Source organism: Salvia splendens, chromosome 8, assembly GCF_004379255.2.
Source record: "Salvia splendens isolate huo1 chromosome 8, SspV2, whole genome shotgun sequence".
Lineage (NCBI taxonomy): Eukaryota > Viridiplantae > Streptophyta > Magnoliopsida > Lamiales > Lamiaceae > Salvia > Salvia splendens.
The window spans coordinates 30,415,213-30,429,301 of record NC_056039.1 but is presented as its reverse complement, the minus strand read 5'-3'; the positions used below and the strand labels follow the sequence as shown (position 1 = coordinate 30,429,301).

At 44.8% G+C, this 14,089-nt stretch overlaps 1 protein-coding gene across 1 annotated transcript; it reads left to right on the top strand.

Moving 5' to 3' along the window:
• Nucleotides 1-508: 508 nt before the first annotated feature.
• Nucleotides 509-14,013, top strand: LOC121745279 (putative E3 ubiquitin-protein ligase RING1a). Its single transcript, XM_042139121.1, has 9 exons — nucleotides 509-751; nucleotides 898-940; nucleotides 2,203-2,261; nucleotides 2,482-2,563; nucleotides 2,641-2,761; nucleotides 2,847-2,888; nucleotides 3,178-3,693; nucleotides 13,489-13,667; nucleotides 13,771-14,013. The coding sequence occupies exons 1-9, from the start codon at nucleotides 616-618 to the stop codon at nucleotides 13,829-13,831; spliced, it is 1,239 nt and encodes a 412-aa protein (XP_041995055.1). The 5' UTR covers nucleotides 509-615; the 3' UTR covers nucleotides 13,832-14,013.
• The last annotated feature ends 76 nt before the right edge of the window (nucleotides 14,014-14,089 follow it).

The following is a 14,089-nucleotide window of genomic DNA, read 5'->3' as shown; positions in this document are numbered from 1 at the left end:
AATTCATGTTTCACTATAACACAAACGAGTTTAAGTGAGGTACCTATATAACTAGAGAATGGTATAAATGTTAGTCAAAATAGAAAGTAACCACATAGACAATTTTGTTTGAAATATAATTTGTTTAAAGCATCAGCAGTAACGCGGAATTCCCGGCGGAATTCTATGCGGAATTCCCAAAAACACCTTCTGCCACGTTATACGGACTTTCCACTGCATTGTCACATTATAAGGACTTCCCAAAAAAAATTTTAATGCAATAAACGGGAATTCCGCGCGGACGTCCGCACGCCCGTCGCGACGGAATTCTGCATAACGCCGCGGAACTACGGTATCCTCGGTGGAATTCCGTATCCGTCCATACCATGCACAATGGCGGACGTCCGCTGTGGAATTCCGGCACGCCGATCGAAATTTCACCGGGACGGGCACCATTGCTGATGCTCTTGATTGACCGGTTGATATATATCGCCTCAAATTAGAAATATATATAAACGCACCCATTTCTACAAGCAGCCACACCACACTCAATTTCCGATTTTCCTCGTTTCTTCGCTGACTCCGTCTCTCCACCGCGCCACCGCCGCGAAGCTACTCCTCCACCAACTCAACTCAATGCCGGCCCAAAAGCGTCCGACCGAGACCATCACTCCGCCTCCTTCTCCTCCGCTACCGCTCGAGGAAGAAAAACCCGAAGATTCGCTCCAGGAAAGCGAGAATCACAACCAAGAGCAGACCGTGAACTCTAGCGGTACGTCCTCGGATGTTTATTAATGTATACGTATTCGCACAAGTTCTATTTTAGTTTCCAGTGAATTCGACCTTCGGCCAGCAATCAGAATCTCCTATATGTATTTTTCTTTTACTTATTTATTTTTACGTGTGTTTGATTCTCAGATTCCGACGAGAGCTCTGACTCTAGTGATGCAGAAAAAGACGAGTAACTCAGTTTTCTCTCTCTCCCTCTCCTTTTCTCTACTTTTCCATATGCGAACTCGCATAAACAGACACGCACGAACACTGATGCAGGCGTATAGATAGATGTTCGTATTATTTATGTATAATTTCTGTCCGGTTTGCCAGTGCTGCGAATTTTGGCCTGGTTTGATGTGTGAATTAGCTGGTATAGCTTGAGATCTGCATGTTTTTGTTATTCATTACGATTTGGTTCGCGGAGGAGGAAGAGGTCTGGCAAATACATGAAGCAATTTGACATTCTAATCTCCTGTGATGAAATCCGCAATTCATCTCTGAACTCTTACAAGATAAAATTGAAATCAATTTTGTTAATGGCTTTGGGTTTTCTACTGATAATTTCGTCCAGAAATCAAGATTCTGTATTTGATTAGGTCGTGTAGTTTCCTGCTCATGTGGACCAAAAGTACTTGCTAGCTTAACTATTGAAATTATTTGTCACCGTACAATAGTATTTGTCTTTCTCAATAGTAATTTCATGGCAACAAAAGTTAGTTGCTCTTGCTGCTCCACAATCTGGCATGGTCATCCAGCATATAATTTTTTCACCACTCTGATATTTTTCTAGAAGTGGAGAAGGAGCTCACTTAGAAGACATCGGCTGTAATAGATGTCCATGAGAAGCATCGGGCCCGTTTATGTTTTCTAAGCATATTAGAAGTCTTTTATGTCGTCCTAGTCGGAAGTGTAGCAGTTGCATTGTGATTGTCATGCACATAATTAAGTAGTAAACCATGCTTTTCCTTGGTGTGGCCAAATTAATTGGTGGTGGCGTCTAGTTGTTATGAAATGTTAATGAGCATGTTCTATATTGAAAAGCCAAATGCAGTAGAAAATAAATGTGATTATGCGAGGACAGGAAACTTGGTTGTTTTGCTTGGGAAAATTGTGAAGCTGTTTGTAATTGTGATAGATTTGGACCTATCATTGTCCCATCATGTGACATGATATTGTGTTCTTAAGATTAAATACGCGTTATAGTATAGTGTCCATTGCTGCAGAAACTAGGAATTCAGAATCAGAAAGGCATTCACTTTCATTTTATGTTTGGGATGGAGATAAAATACCCAACTACAGTATGGAGATATTAATTAGAGGAGTTAATGACTTCCACAGTTGCCGCAATGTGGCAGATAATATTTTTGTTTGCACTAATCTATGTTAGGCCATGTTTGCACGTTGCAATGTGTGTAAACTACTATTGAAACGTATTTTGTTCTATACCAGATTTATTACGGTGAAGTTGGGAGAAATACGCAAGGAAGTGCAGTGCCCTATATGTTTAGGTACAGTACTTGAATCTCAGTTTGTGACATCTGCATATAAAAACTCTTTTATGCAAACAAAGTGTCAGATGTCACATGTTAATATTGGCTATTTGATTACTTTGAAAATGCTGTCTTGCTAATAATGTGGCCAGGAATGGACAATGGTAATATATTTGGTGCCACCCATCTCTCTTTCCCTACATAAGTAATTCATAGCCGTTCATTATTCATTGCACAGGTATAATTAGGAAGACAAGGACAGTCATGGAATGCTTACATCGTTTCTGCAGAGAATGCATTGACAAATCCATGCGCTTAGGGTACTTGCTTCCATGTTCTATATATGGTATGAAGATTGGATTTTTCTCGCCTTCTAATTAGCTGTTTACTGATGCAGCAACAACGAATGTCCAGCTTGCCGCACACATTGTGCTAGCCGCAGATCCTTGAGAGATGATCCGAATTATGATGCCCTAATTGCCACTCTGTATCCTGATATTGATAAATATGAGGAGGAGGTACTAGTTGAGAAATGCTTTGCCTCTTATTTTCCAATATAAAATTTTATTTTCTTCATCAAGACATCCTTCTTGTTTCTTTCAGGAATTGGCTTTCCATGAGGAGGAGAATGCTCGCAATAAGCAGGTAGAGTTTCTCTCAGTTTTCGACTGAGGTGTCTTCTGGTTGTGGATTATGCAGTGCAATCATATGTACACACTATGCTTTCTTCTAGATAGCTTAAATATATGTAGCCTGTATTCCTTAAAGATGCCTGGATCCCCTCAACCCCCCCCCCTTTTTGGCTACAAATCCTAATTATGTGCTTATACTTATTCTCCACGAATGACTAGTAAACTGTTGCTCCTCAGCATTTGTAGTTAAGAATTGCCTACAAACCAAATACAATTGGCTTAGTGATTCTGTGTGCTGACAGATACAAGCTTCTATTTCCCAAACATTTCGTCGGCAAGCTGAAGCACTAGGAAAGAAGCGAACATCAGCCAGAGTTACAGCAGCAGCGTTTGTCAGGCGACAGGGCAACTATCGAAATTTGAGAGGCCGGCGAAATCGGACAGCTGATCACCAAGGATCTGATGAAGAGGATGGAACTAATGGAAATGATGGTAGCAAAGACTCGTCATCAGCTGATGAACGCTCTCCAGACATCAAATCTAAGAGATATAAAAGACGGCGTGGAACTCGGACTTCACAAACATCAGGAGCAAATGCAGATGGAGGTTCTGATGATAATAATTCTGAAACCAACAGAGAATTATTAAGTGCTTCAGCTGGAATTATTGGAGGTACAGAAGTTTTTGCCTGGGGACGAGGTGGCGTGCGCAGTAATGGCCGGCATGGTGGTCATTGTTGGGACAACATCAAACTTTCCAGGAATAACCGGCTTTCAAAGCTAGTTGATCATCTCCAATCTTCAAAGGAAAATGAAGAGGTTGTAGCTATAGTCTGTGCTTTTGACGTCGCAAATCCTGACCCTCACTTCTTGTTCTTATCTAGCTTCTCATTTAATTGGTCATTATATTAAGAGAGGCTGTACAAGGGGATGTGATAGGGTGTGGATAGTGTTGATTTTCTGGCCTTGCTTTTTTCCTGTATTTTTTGTGGCCCCTCGGTTGACTTTTTCCTTTTTCCATTTTCAGAGGAACGATATGCTCAGCAAGCTCGTCGCAGTTGAACTCTCTAAAGCGTCCAGCGACTATGCTGAGATGCAGAGGAAGTTGACTGCTGCTCGTCACCAGGCCGAACAGGCTAGGGCAGACTTTGAGAAGACAAGGGCTGCTAGGATCTCGGCTCAGGATGAGGCACAGCGGGCAAAAAACGAGCTCATTATCCAGAGAGAGCAGTCGAAACAGAGGGAGGCTGCTGCCGTGGTTGCCCAAGGGGAGGCTCTCCGTGCTTTCGCGGAGAAACTCTTTTTGAGCAATCAATTTTCGGCCTTTGTCGGTGATCTGCTGAAACTGATGACCGATAATGCTGAGCAGGGACCCGAAGTCGTCCTGCCGCTGTATGGCTGAGAAATTGCAGCTCGTCTCCAGAGTCTGCCGCTCCTTGACGAGCTCGCGTCTTCCTCGGTCCTGCTTTCTGCTGACCGAGTCCGTAATTGCCGAGCTGACCGGGACGAGAACATGGAGGCCATCTTTGCCTCCTTGGGACCTGTTTCACCCGCTCCAATTTTCCAAGGAGAGGGTGAGCAGGAAAACGAGGCCGGCAAGGAGACCGAGCAGCCGGATCGGCAGACCGGCGACGGGCAGGCCGAGCAGGAGGTGCAGCAGATCGGCTATGGGGGCGCCGAGCAGGCTGGGGGGAGTAGGGAGGCTGAGGCTGAAGCCGAGGTGGACAAGGAGGGAGAAGCTGAAACCCGGAGGGGAGCCGGAGATGAAACTGGCGGAGTATGATTTCATCTCCCTTCTCTTAGTTTAGTTTCTTTCTTCCTTCTTGTAAAATGGCCTTGAAGTCCTCCTTGTGTAAAAAATTTTTTTTCTTATGAATGAAAAAATTTTCTTTCTACACTCGTGTCTTCGTATGGCTTTTCTTGATCTCTTTTACTCCTGTTGTGGTTTACTGCCTGCTCGGTAAGCTGAAATGCCGAACTGACCTAGCTGCTTTGTATTCTTTAACTCTAAGGAGCTGGAGGTACCTCACTGGAAGCGGCTATACTCTTCGGCTTTAAACGAAGCTGAGAAAAAAGCCATAGAGGACCAGATGAAGTATGACGAACTCTTGGCTCGTTCAGTGGAGCTGGAGTCCGACAATAAGGACTTAGAGTCCATAAGGAAGGATCTGGAGGCCGAGCTGGATATTGTCGTCGCTGAGAGGACTGCATATGAGGATTTCATCTGCGGACGCGGGGGAATGAGCATATCTGAAGTTCAGAATCAAGTTGATGAACTGTGGGAGGAGCTTCATGTACTCCGGAGGAACAATGCGCTGGAGAGCTCGGCTTGCCAACAAGTTGTGAAATCATTGCGGCGCTGGGCTTCTCGGTACGACATCATTCTTTCCCGGCGTCCTTCAATCGAGAGATTCCTTAGGCATTTCCCGCCAACAGATGCTCACACTCCAGCTCAAACCTCTGATCCACTTGCTCAAAATCCTACTCCAAATCAGCAACGAACTCAGGAGCAACCGGAAACGTCAAGACGAGAACGGACTCAGGAGCAACCGGAAACGTCAAGACAAGGACGGACTGAAGTTCGTAGAGGAGCTGTGATTATGAGTGAGCAAGATCAACAAATGCTTCGTGAAGAGACTCTTCGCCGCCGAGGTGCCAGAACTTCCCGGACTCAGGGAAGAGGCGGTAGGTCGATCAGAGCATCTCGTCGACCTGCTTATTCTTCAGCTGCCCGGAACGCCCGAACTCGGCTTCACGAGGATTTTTTGAATAGGTGGCTCAACTTTAGCAACCGTGGACAGTAGAATAGTCCTTTGTAATAGCGTAACGCCTTCTCGTAGGGCAGCGGAGTTGTATGCCGAACAAGACTTAATAAATGAAATTTTTTTCATTTCGCTTCTATCACTGCGTACTTACAGTTCAGCGATTTTATTTCGCTTCTATCACTGCGTACTTACAGTTCAGCGATTTTTTATTTCATTTATTGTACTCGTCCTCGGTCTTATGAAGTAAACTTCTTTGACCGGACTCGTCCTCGGTCTTATGAAGTAAACTTCTTTGACCGGACTTAGTCCTCGGTCTTATGAAATAAACTTCTTTGACCGGACTTGGTTTGTGTCCTAATTTGGCGAGTTTTATCGCTTGGATCGGACTTTCCCTTTGTTAACCGAAGTGGTCTTATGAAGTAAAATCTTCTTTGACCGGACTTGGTTTGTGTCCTAATTTGGCGAGTTTTATCGCTCGGATCGGACTTTCCCTTTGTCCTAATTTGGCGAGTTTTATCGCTCGGATCGGACTTTCCCTTTTTGCAGTTCGTTTCAGACGAACTGCTTGTTTCTTAAGCTGAATTGTGGAGTCTTGTATCTTCCTGAGAAGCTTGGACTCACAATTGTCTTTAATACATGTTCTAAAAAGGGGATCAGCCTTTAAAGAACAAGATACCTCAGTAACATTTGTAAGAGACGACACGCACATAGAGAGACAACGCACATAAAGACAAATAAAAAAGACGAAAAAGGTTTTAAACTTTTATAAAACGACAAGCATGAAAAACAAGTAAAAAACAAAGAAAGCACATACCCCTAGGACCGAACTAGACACAAGACTGACTGACCGGACTGTCTCTTACAAATGGAACTTCTTGAGGTTGGAAATGTGTCATGTTCGGGGTACTTGTTCTCCTGACATGTGAGTCAATTTATAAGACCCTTTGCCGAGGACTTCTGACACCCGATATGGACCTTCCCATGTGGGTTCGAGTTTGCCTAGCTTTTCTGCTCGGCTTACTTCATTGTTTCTCAAGACGAGATCTCCCACTTGAAATTGCAGCTTTTTCACCCTTTGGTTATAATACCGGGCTACTTGCTCCTTGTACTTGGCTGCTTTTATGCAGGCCAATTCTCTTCTTTCTTCGGCAAGATCTAGTTCGGCTCTCAGTCCGTCCTCATTCAGTTCTGCTGAGAAATTAAGAGTTCGGGGACTGGGTATGCCGATCTCAACCGGAATCACGGCTTCAGTGCCGTACACCAGACTGTACGGAGTTTCACCGTTTGAGGTTTTTGGTGTAGTTCGGTAAGACCATAGGACTTGAGGAAGATTTTCTACCCATTGTCCTTTGGCTTGTTCTAACCGAGCTTTTAAACCTTTCACCAGAATACGGTTTGTTACTTCCGTTTGTCCGTTTGCTTGTGGGTGAGAGACCGAAGTGAACCGCTGTTGAATATTCAGCTCTTGGCACCAATTCTTGAATGTCTTGTCGGTAAACTGAGTCCCATTATCCGAAATGAGGATATGGGGTATGCCAAATCGGCAAACTATGTTCTTCCAGACAAAATCCAATGCCTTCGAGCTCGTTATCGTAGCTAATGGTTCAGCCTCCACCCACTTCGTGAAGTAATCCACGGCAACGATAAGGAATTTCATTTGCCGAGGAGCTTGTGGTAGTGGTCCTACTATGTCTATGCCCCATTGCATAAAAGGCCAAGGGCTTTGCATAGCACATAGATCGGTCTGCGGCATCCTTGGGATATTTGCATGGATTTGGCACTTCGTACATGTCTTGACGAGCTGCACTGCTTCTTGTACCAAAGTTGGCCAATAATATCCCCATCTCAGAACTTTTTTAGCTAAAGCTCTAGCTCCGATGTGGCTACCGCAAGATCCTTCATGAACTTCTCTAAGGATGTAGTCCGTCTCTTCTGGTCCTACACATCGCAATAACGGTTGAAGGTAGGACTTTCTGTATAGGACTCCTTCATGAAGTTCATACCGAAGTGCTCGGCATGTGATTTTCCGAGCTTCTCTCTTATCCTCGGGCAGTTGTCCTTGATCTAGATACTGTAAGATCGGCGCCATCCAGTTCGGCGAGCTGGTTACTGAATGTACCTCAGCTTCATCAATGCTTCGGTGTAGTAATTCCTCCACCTTTGAGCTCGGATATGAGGCCAACTTACTTAAAGTATCTGCTCGGCTGTTTTCCGCTCTGGGAATGCGGATTATCCGAAAATAAGAGAAACTTCGGCTAATGCTTTGCGCTTTGTCCAAGTATTTTTTCATCCTCTCATCTCGGGCTTCACTTGTACCCAGCATGTGATTCACTATGACTTGTGAATCACAATGGATTTTGAGAGATTTGACAAATAGACTTTGCGCTAATTGAAGTCCGGCAAGGAGGGCTTCGTATTCGGCTTCGTTATTAGTAGTTGGGAATAAGAACCGAAGTGAATAAGTTACCTCGTGTCCGTCGGGAGCGATAAGTAGAATACCAGCTCCACTTCCCGTCTTATTCGAAGCTCCATCTACGAATCCACTCCAGCAGTCCGGCGGCTCTACTTCGGATTCCTGGGGCTGTGTTAGTTCGTCATTGGCAGGATTTTTCTGTTCGGCAATAACAGGGATTGCTTGATCGAACTTTGCCTCTGCAAGAAAATCTGCCAAGGCTTGTCCCTTGATGGCTTTCCGAGGTAGATATTCTATTGAGTGTTCTCCCAGCTCTATGGCCCACTTGGCAATTCTGCCTGATGCTTCAGGCTTAGTCAAAACTTGCCGAAGTGGAAGATCGGTTAAGACGCATACCTTGTGAGCATAGAAATATGGCCGCAGTCTCCTTGCTGCATTTACTAATGCCAGAGCAATTTTTTCCAGAGGTTGATACCTTGTTTCTGGACCTCTTAATGCTCGGCTTGTAAAGTAGATGGGAAGCTGCTTTAGGCCTTCTTCTCGTACAAGCACCGCGCTAATGGTTTGATCTGATGCCGCTAAGTATAAGAATATCACTTCGGCATCTGTTGGAGCAGAGAGAATAGGAAGCTCGGCTAAATAACTTTTGAGCTCGTCAAAAGCCTTTTTCTGCTCGACTCCCCACTCAAACTTTGGTGCCTTCTTCAACACATTGAAGAACGGCATTTGCTTTTCGGCTGCTTGGGAAAGGAATCTATTCAGTGCGGCTAGACATCCAGTTAGCCTTTGCACATCATGTATGGACTTCGGCGTTGCCATGTTCTGAACAACTTGAACTTTTAGCGGATTTGCCTTGAGTCCTTCCTTTGAAACCCAACAACCTAGAAACTTTCCCGAATCTACCAAAAAGGTACATTTTTGGGGATTGAGTTTGAGGTTGGCTTTTCGGAGCACGTCGAGAGTGGACTTGAGATTGTCTTCGTACTCCGAAGTGCTTCTGCTTTTAACGACTATGTCGTCAACATACACTTCAACCTCTTTTCCGATTAGGTGCCGAAATAGCTTGTCAACCATCCTTTGATATGTGGCTCCGGCATTCTTTAAACCGAATGACATCTTTTTGTAAGCAAAAATGCCGAAGTCAGTAATGAAAGCCGTTTTTGAAGCATCACTCTCATCCATTAAAACTTGGTGATATCCTTTGTATAAATCAAGAAAATAAAAAATTTCGAAGCCTATCAAAGCTTCTACTTTTTTATCTATGTTCGGAAGGGGATAGCAATCTTTAGGACAGTGCTTGTTTAGATCGGTAAAATCTATGCACATCCGCCATCCTCCCTCTTTTTTCTTGATCATCACAGGGTTGGCCACCCAAGAAGGATATTTCACTTCAAATAACACATCCGCTTTCAGTAATTGGCGGACTTCGTCATGGATGACTTGACTTCTTTCTGCCGCAAAGAGTCTTTGCTTCTGTTTTATAGGCCGGACTGAAGGATCAATATTTAACCGATGTGTAATTACCTCGGGGGGCACTCCGGTCATGTCCAACGGCGACCACGCAAAGACGTCTTTGTACTCTTTGAGGAGCTGGATGGTCTTTTCCCGGAGTAGAGGTGTTCCCGCGAAACCGATCTTCACCGTTCTGGATGGATCATCTTCATATAACCGAACTTCCATCGAGTTCGGCTCCGGTGTGACTTCGGTCATTTCGCCTGCCTCTGACTCCGGCTGCTGTGATTGCTATGCTTGATGGTGCCGATCTGATTGCTCGGCACTTTTAAGCGCAATCTGCAAACACTCTTTTGCTCTCTTTTGATCACCTCGGATGACCGCTATCCCTCCTTTAGTGGGGATCTTGATGGTGAGGTGATAAGTAGAGCAAATGGCCCGAACTGTGTTGAGCCAGTCTCTTCCCAGTATAATGTTGTACGGGGACCGAGCTTTTACCACAAAGAACTCGATCATCGTACTGGAGCTTGTAGGCGCTCTTCCCACCGTAATCGGAAGGCTGATAATACCTTCAGGGCGGGTGTCCTCCTGGGCGAAACTTTTCAGAGGAAGCGGAGCCGGACTGAGCCGAGCTGGATCCACTTCCAGTTTATCGAAACATTCTTTAAAAAGAATGCTAACTGACGCTCCTGTATCCACGAACACTCTGTGGATCAGTTTGTTTGCCACTCCGGCTTGAATGACAATGGCGTCTTGATGAGGAGAGATGACCGGGACGGGATCGGCATCTGAAAATGTAATCACTTCGTCCTGCTTCAGCCTTTTATGCGTTGGCTCCTCTCGATTGAAGCCTCTGCGCTCTGACTTCAGGGACGATTTAGTCTTCCCGGCTGGGAGAGCGTCAATAGTCTGGATTACTCCATCATATTGCGGCTCGTCATCGTCTTCGGGATCCTGTTGCCTTTTCGGATCCTGAGGAGCGCAGTTCGCACCTCTCTGCTTCTTGTTCTTTTTCGGCTGCTTGCTTTGGTATTTTTTTAACGTCCCTGCTTTCACAAGAACATCAATACCTGCAGCCAAATGTCGGCACTCCTCGGTATCGTGACCGTGGTCTTGATGGAAGGAGCAATAATTATCCTGACTTCGGCGCGCGGCCGATTTCGTCATCCGCTTTGGCTTTTCGAACATATCGGAATGCAGTTCGAAAATTTCCGCTCTCGACTTGTTCAATGGTACGAACTGAGCGGGCGGTTTCTCAAGATCGAGACGTGGTCCCAATCTGCCTTGTACCGGTGCCCTTTGAATTCTTTCAAAAGGAGTTCGGCGAGGAAGCCTCTGATCGCTATGATCGGGCTTCTTTTTGTCTCCTCTAGATGAGCTGTCTAAAGACCGTTTTCGACGGTCTGCCTCATCGGCACGAGAAAACTGGTCCGCAATGTCCCACATCTCTTGAGCTGTTTGCGGACTGCATTCAACGAGCTTCCTGTAGAGAGCTCCTGGCAGTATTCCATTTTGGAATGCCGAAATGACAAGTAGATCATTGAGATCATCTACTTGTAGGCATTCCTTGTGGAACCTCGTCATGAAGTCGCTAATTTTTTCATCGCGACCTTGACGAATAGAAAGCAGCTGAGCCGAAGTGATTCGGGCTTCCGCTTTCTGGAAGAATCTCCTATGAAAAGCATCCATTAGATCTCTGTAAGATCTAATGCTGCCTTGAGGGAGGCTATCAAACCACCTCCTTGCGTTCCCGATGAGCAGCTCGGGAAACAGCTTACACATGTGAACCTCATTGAGACCTTAGTTCACCATATTATACTGATAGCGTCCCAAGAAATCATGAGGATCCACTAACCCGTCATAAGTCATTGACGGAGTTCGGTAATTCTGCGGCAACGGAGTTCGGGTGATATCATCCGAGAATGGAGTCTTCAGCGCTCCATACATGGCGAACCCGACATCTCTTCGGTATGGTGGAGATGGAGTTCTCCTGTGATTCCGGTAACGAGGAGGAAGAGGAACATGTCGGTGGTGAGGATTCTTTCTCCGGGGAGATGCGACACTACTGCGGTAGTGACTTTCATGTCTAGATGGAGAGGGAGAATCCGCCGTTTTCGTCTCCGGCTTTTGGCCTGTTTACAGGAATGTTAAGAATTCATCCTGCTTCTCGGCCAAAAACAACTTGACAGCCTCGTTCAAATCGGGCTGCTGGGAAGACTCGGTGCGACGACTTCTGGAGTGGCTTGTTCCTTCACCGTGAGGACTGGAGACAGATTTCTCACGAGGCTGTTTTCCAGACCGACGGGCTGGACTAGCTTCCTCATGGTTATCACGGACGGAAGCACGGGTATTATGTGATCTGGTATGCATTTTTTTGGTGGAAGAGGATCAAAAAATCGCTTTTATCACAGATTTGGTTCTCTGGTTCCCACAGACGGCGCCAGTGATGATTGGCGAATTTTTGATGGTAATAAATGCAGGTAATAAATATAGATCACGACACAGAAAGTTACGTGGTTCGATTTACTGAGGTAAATCTACGTCCACGGGAAGAAAGGAGGGCAAATTTGTATTGCTTGATCTGGATTACAACTTACAATACTGACTTGCTATATGAGATTCGATATCTAGAGAGCTTAACCCTTGTCTATCTGATCTATAAGTTCTATTTATACATTTGAACCAAGATCGTGGCTTGCAGGTTGACAACTGCTTCATACCACTAGATAGATCGTGGGTGTAGTGGAGGTCGTGGAGGTCCTGCATGGGTCCACTATCTCCTTGTTCGGTCGAATACTGAGACCGAACTGCTGAACTTTGCCGATCAGCTTTTGCCGATCTGAGAGTAGAGCTTGATTGGTTCTTTTGCCGATCTGAGAGTAGAGCTTGATTGGTTGGCTTTTACCGAGCTGTAGGCTGCGACCGAACTCTTTGGTTGTGCCGAACCGAACTGAACTCTTTGGTCGTGCCGAACTGATACTCTTTCTTGGGTTTTGGGCTAATGGGCCGTCACTGCTATTGGGCTCGCCATTAGGGTTTAGTTGTTTAGTTCGTACCCCATCACAGGGCCTAATGATGAATCAAAGCTGGAAACTCTTTCACTTGTGTCCTTTGGAGACAAACAGCGGCTGCGATTCATAGGGACAGCAGCAACCGCATCATCATTGATGAATTCAAAAAATATAATATCTCAAATAAAGAGGCTGATTGAATATGCCATTTTTCTGATCCAGAGCTGCAGCGTGATCTAGAGTCAATTGCCTTTCTCGATTACTGAAGGGAACTTAACTCCAGCTGTTGTAGATTGTTGCATTGGAATACCTGTTTATTTCACTGATATCCAGAGGAGGAATGTGCAATTGCTGGTTTACACCCTCTCGTCTTATTCACGAGACTGATGCTACTGCTTTGGCCTATGGTTTCTGGAAGTGGAAGAGATTTGATCAAGCTCTGTACCACATTTTGCTGCAAAATTCAAGGATGAATATAAGATTGATGTTTATCAGAGTGCGGCGGCGCCTTGTCAACGCTGAAGAAAATGCTTAGTGCTAATCTTGAAGTTGAAAGAGGCTATATATCAAGAGAGAGGAGTTTGAAACCTCAATTCTGGAGCCTATGAAGAAGCCTCTGGAACAGGCTCTAGCAGATGCTGCTGGACTGACAATTCAGAATATACACTCAGTTGAAATAGTAGGCTCAGGGTCCCAAGTCCCTGCCATGATTGAGACCTTGACTGAGTTCTTCGGGATGGAGCCTAGGCGTAGAATGAAGGCAAGTACATGTGTTGCCATAGGCTATGCTTTCTTAGTCCTACATTTGAAGTTAGGGAATTCCAGGTGCATTTTCATTCCTATCTTGGCTCTGTCTTCTAATGTATTCGCAGTTATAGTTATACCTTCTTGTTTTATCTTCTACGTTCATGTAATCCGTTGTTCAAACTCTGTGACATAAATGCTTAAATATACCCTTTCTTTACGTGTGCAGGTTAACGAGAGCTTTCCGTTTCCCATTGCTCTGACATGGAAAACTCCCACAAAACAGCGGGTGGTGATAATCTGCAGACCACCGTTTGTATCCCCGAAGGGAAGACCAATACCTAGCATGAAAGCTTTAACGTTCTATATGTCCCTTCATATTAGATGTACAACAGTGAATATGCTGATGTAAGTGTGGTTTGCAAATTTGTTTTAAACCAACAATCGACAGCCTGTTGATTGTAGCCCCGCCACTTACCTATTTTCCTTTGTATTGGCACATTAACTGCAGATTGGACCTTTCCAGTACACAAATGGTCAGAAGGCAAAATTGGAAGTCACAGTGGTCTTAATCTTCATGGTATCAGTATCACTACTAGAAAAATAGCCTAATACTACATCTTATATATGTCACTTTATACAGATGACATTACAGATAGTCAACCTATATACCAGCCTGTTATTACATTAATGTTAAGCATTATTGCTACGTTTCGAAATAAATGTCATAATGAGAGTCATTTAGTGACAGTTATATTAAGTATCATACAATTATATACTCTCCCTACCCAAAAGAATAGTCCCATTTGTGGACGACATAGACTTTAATG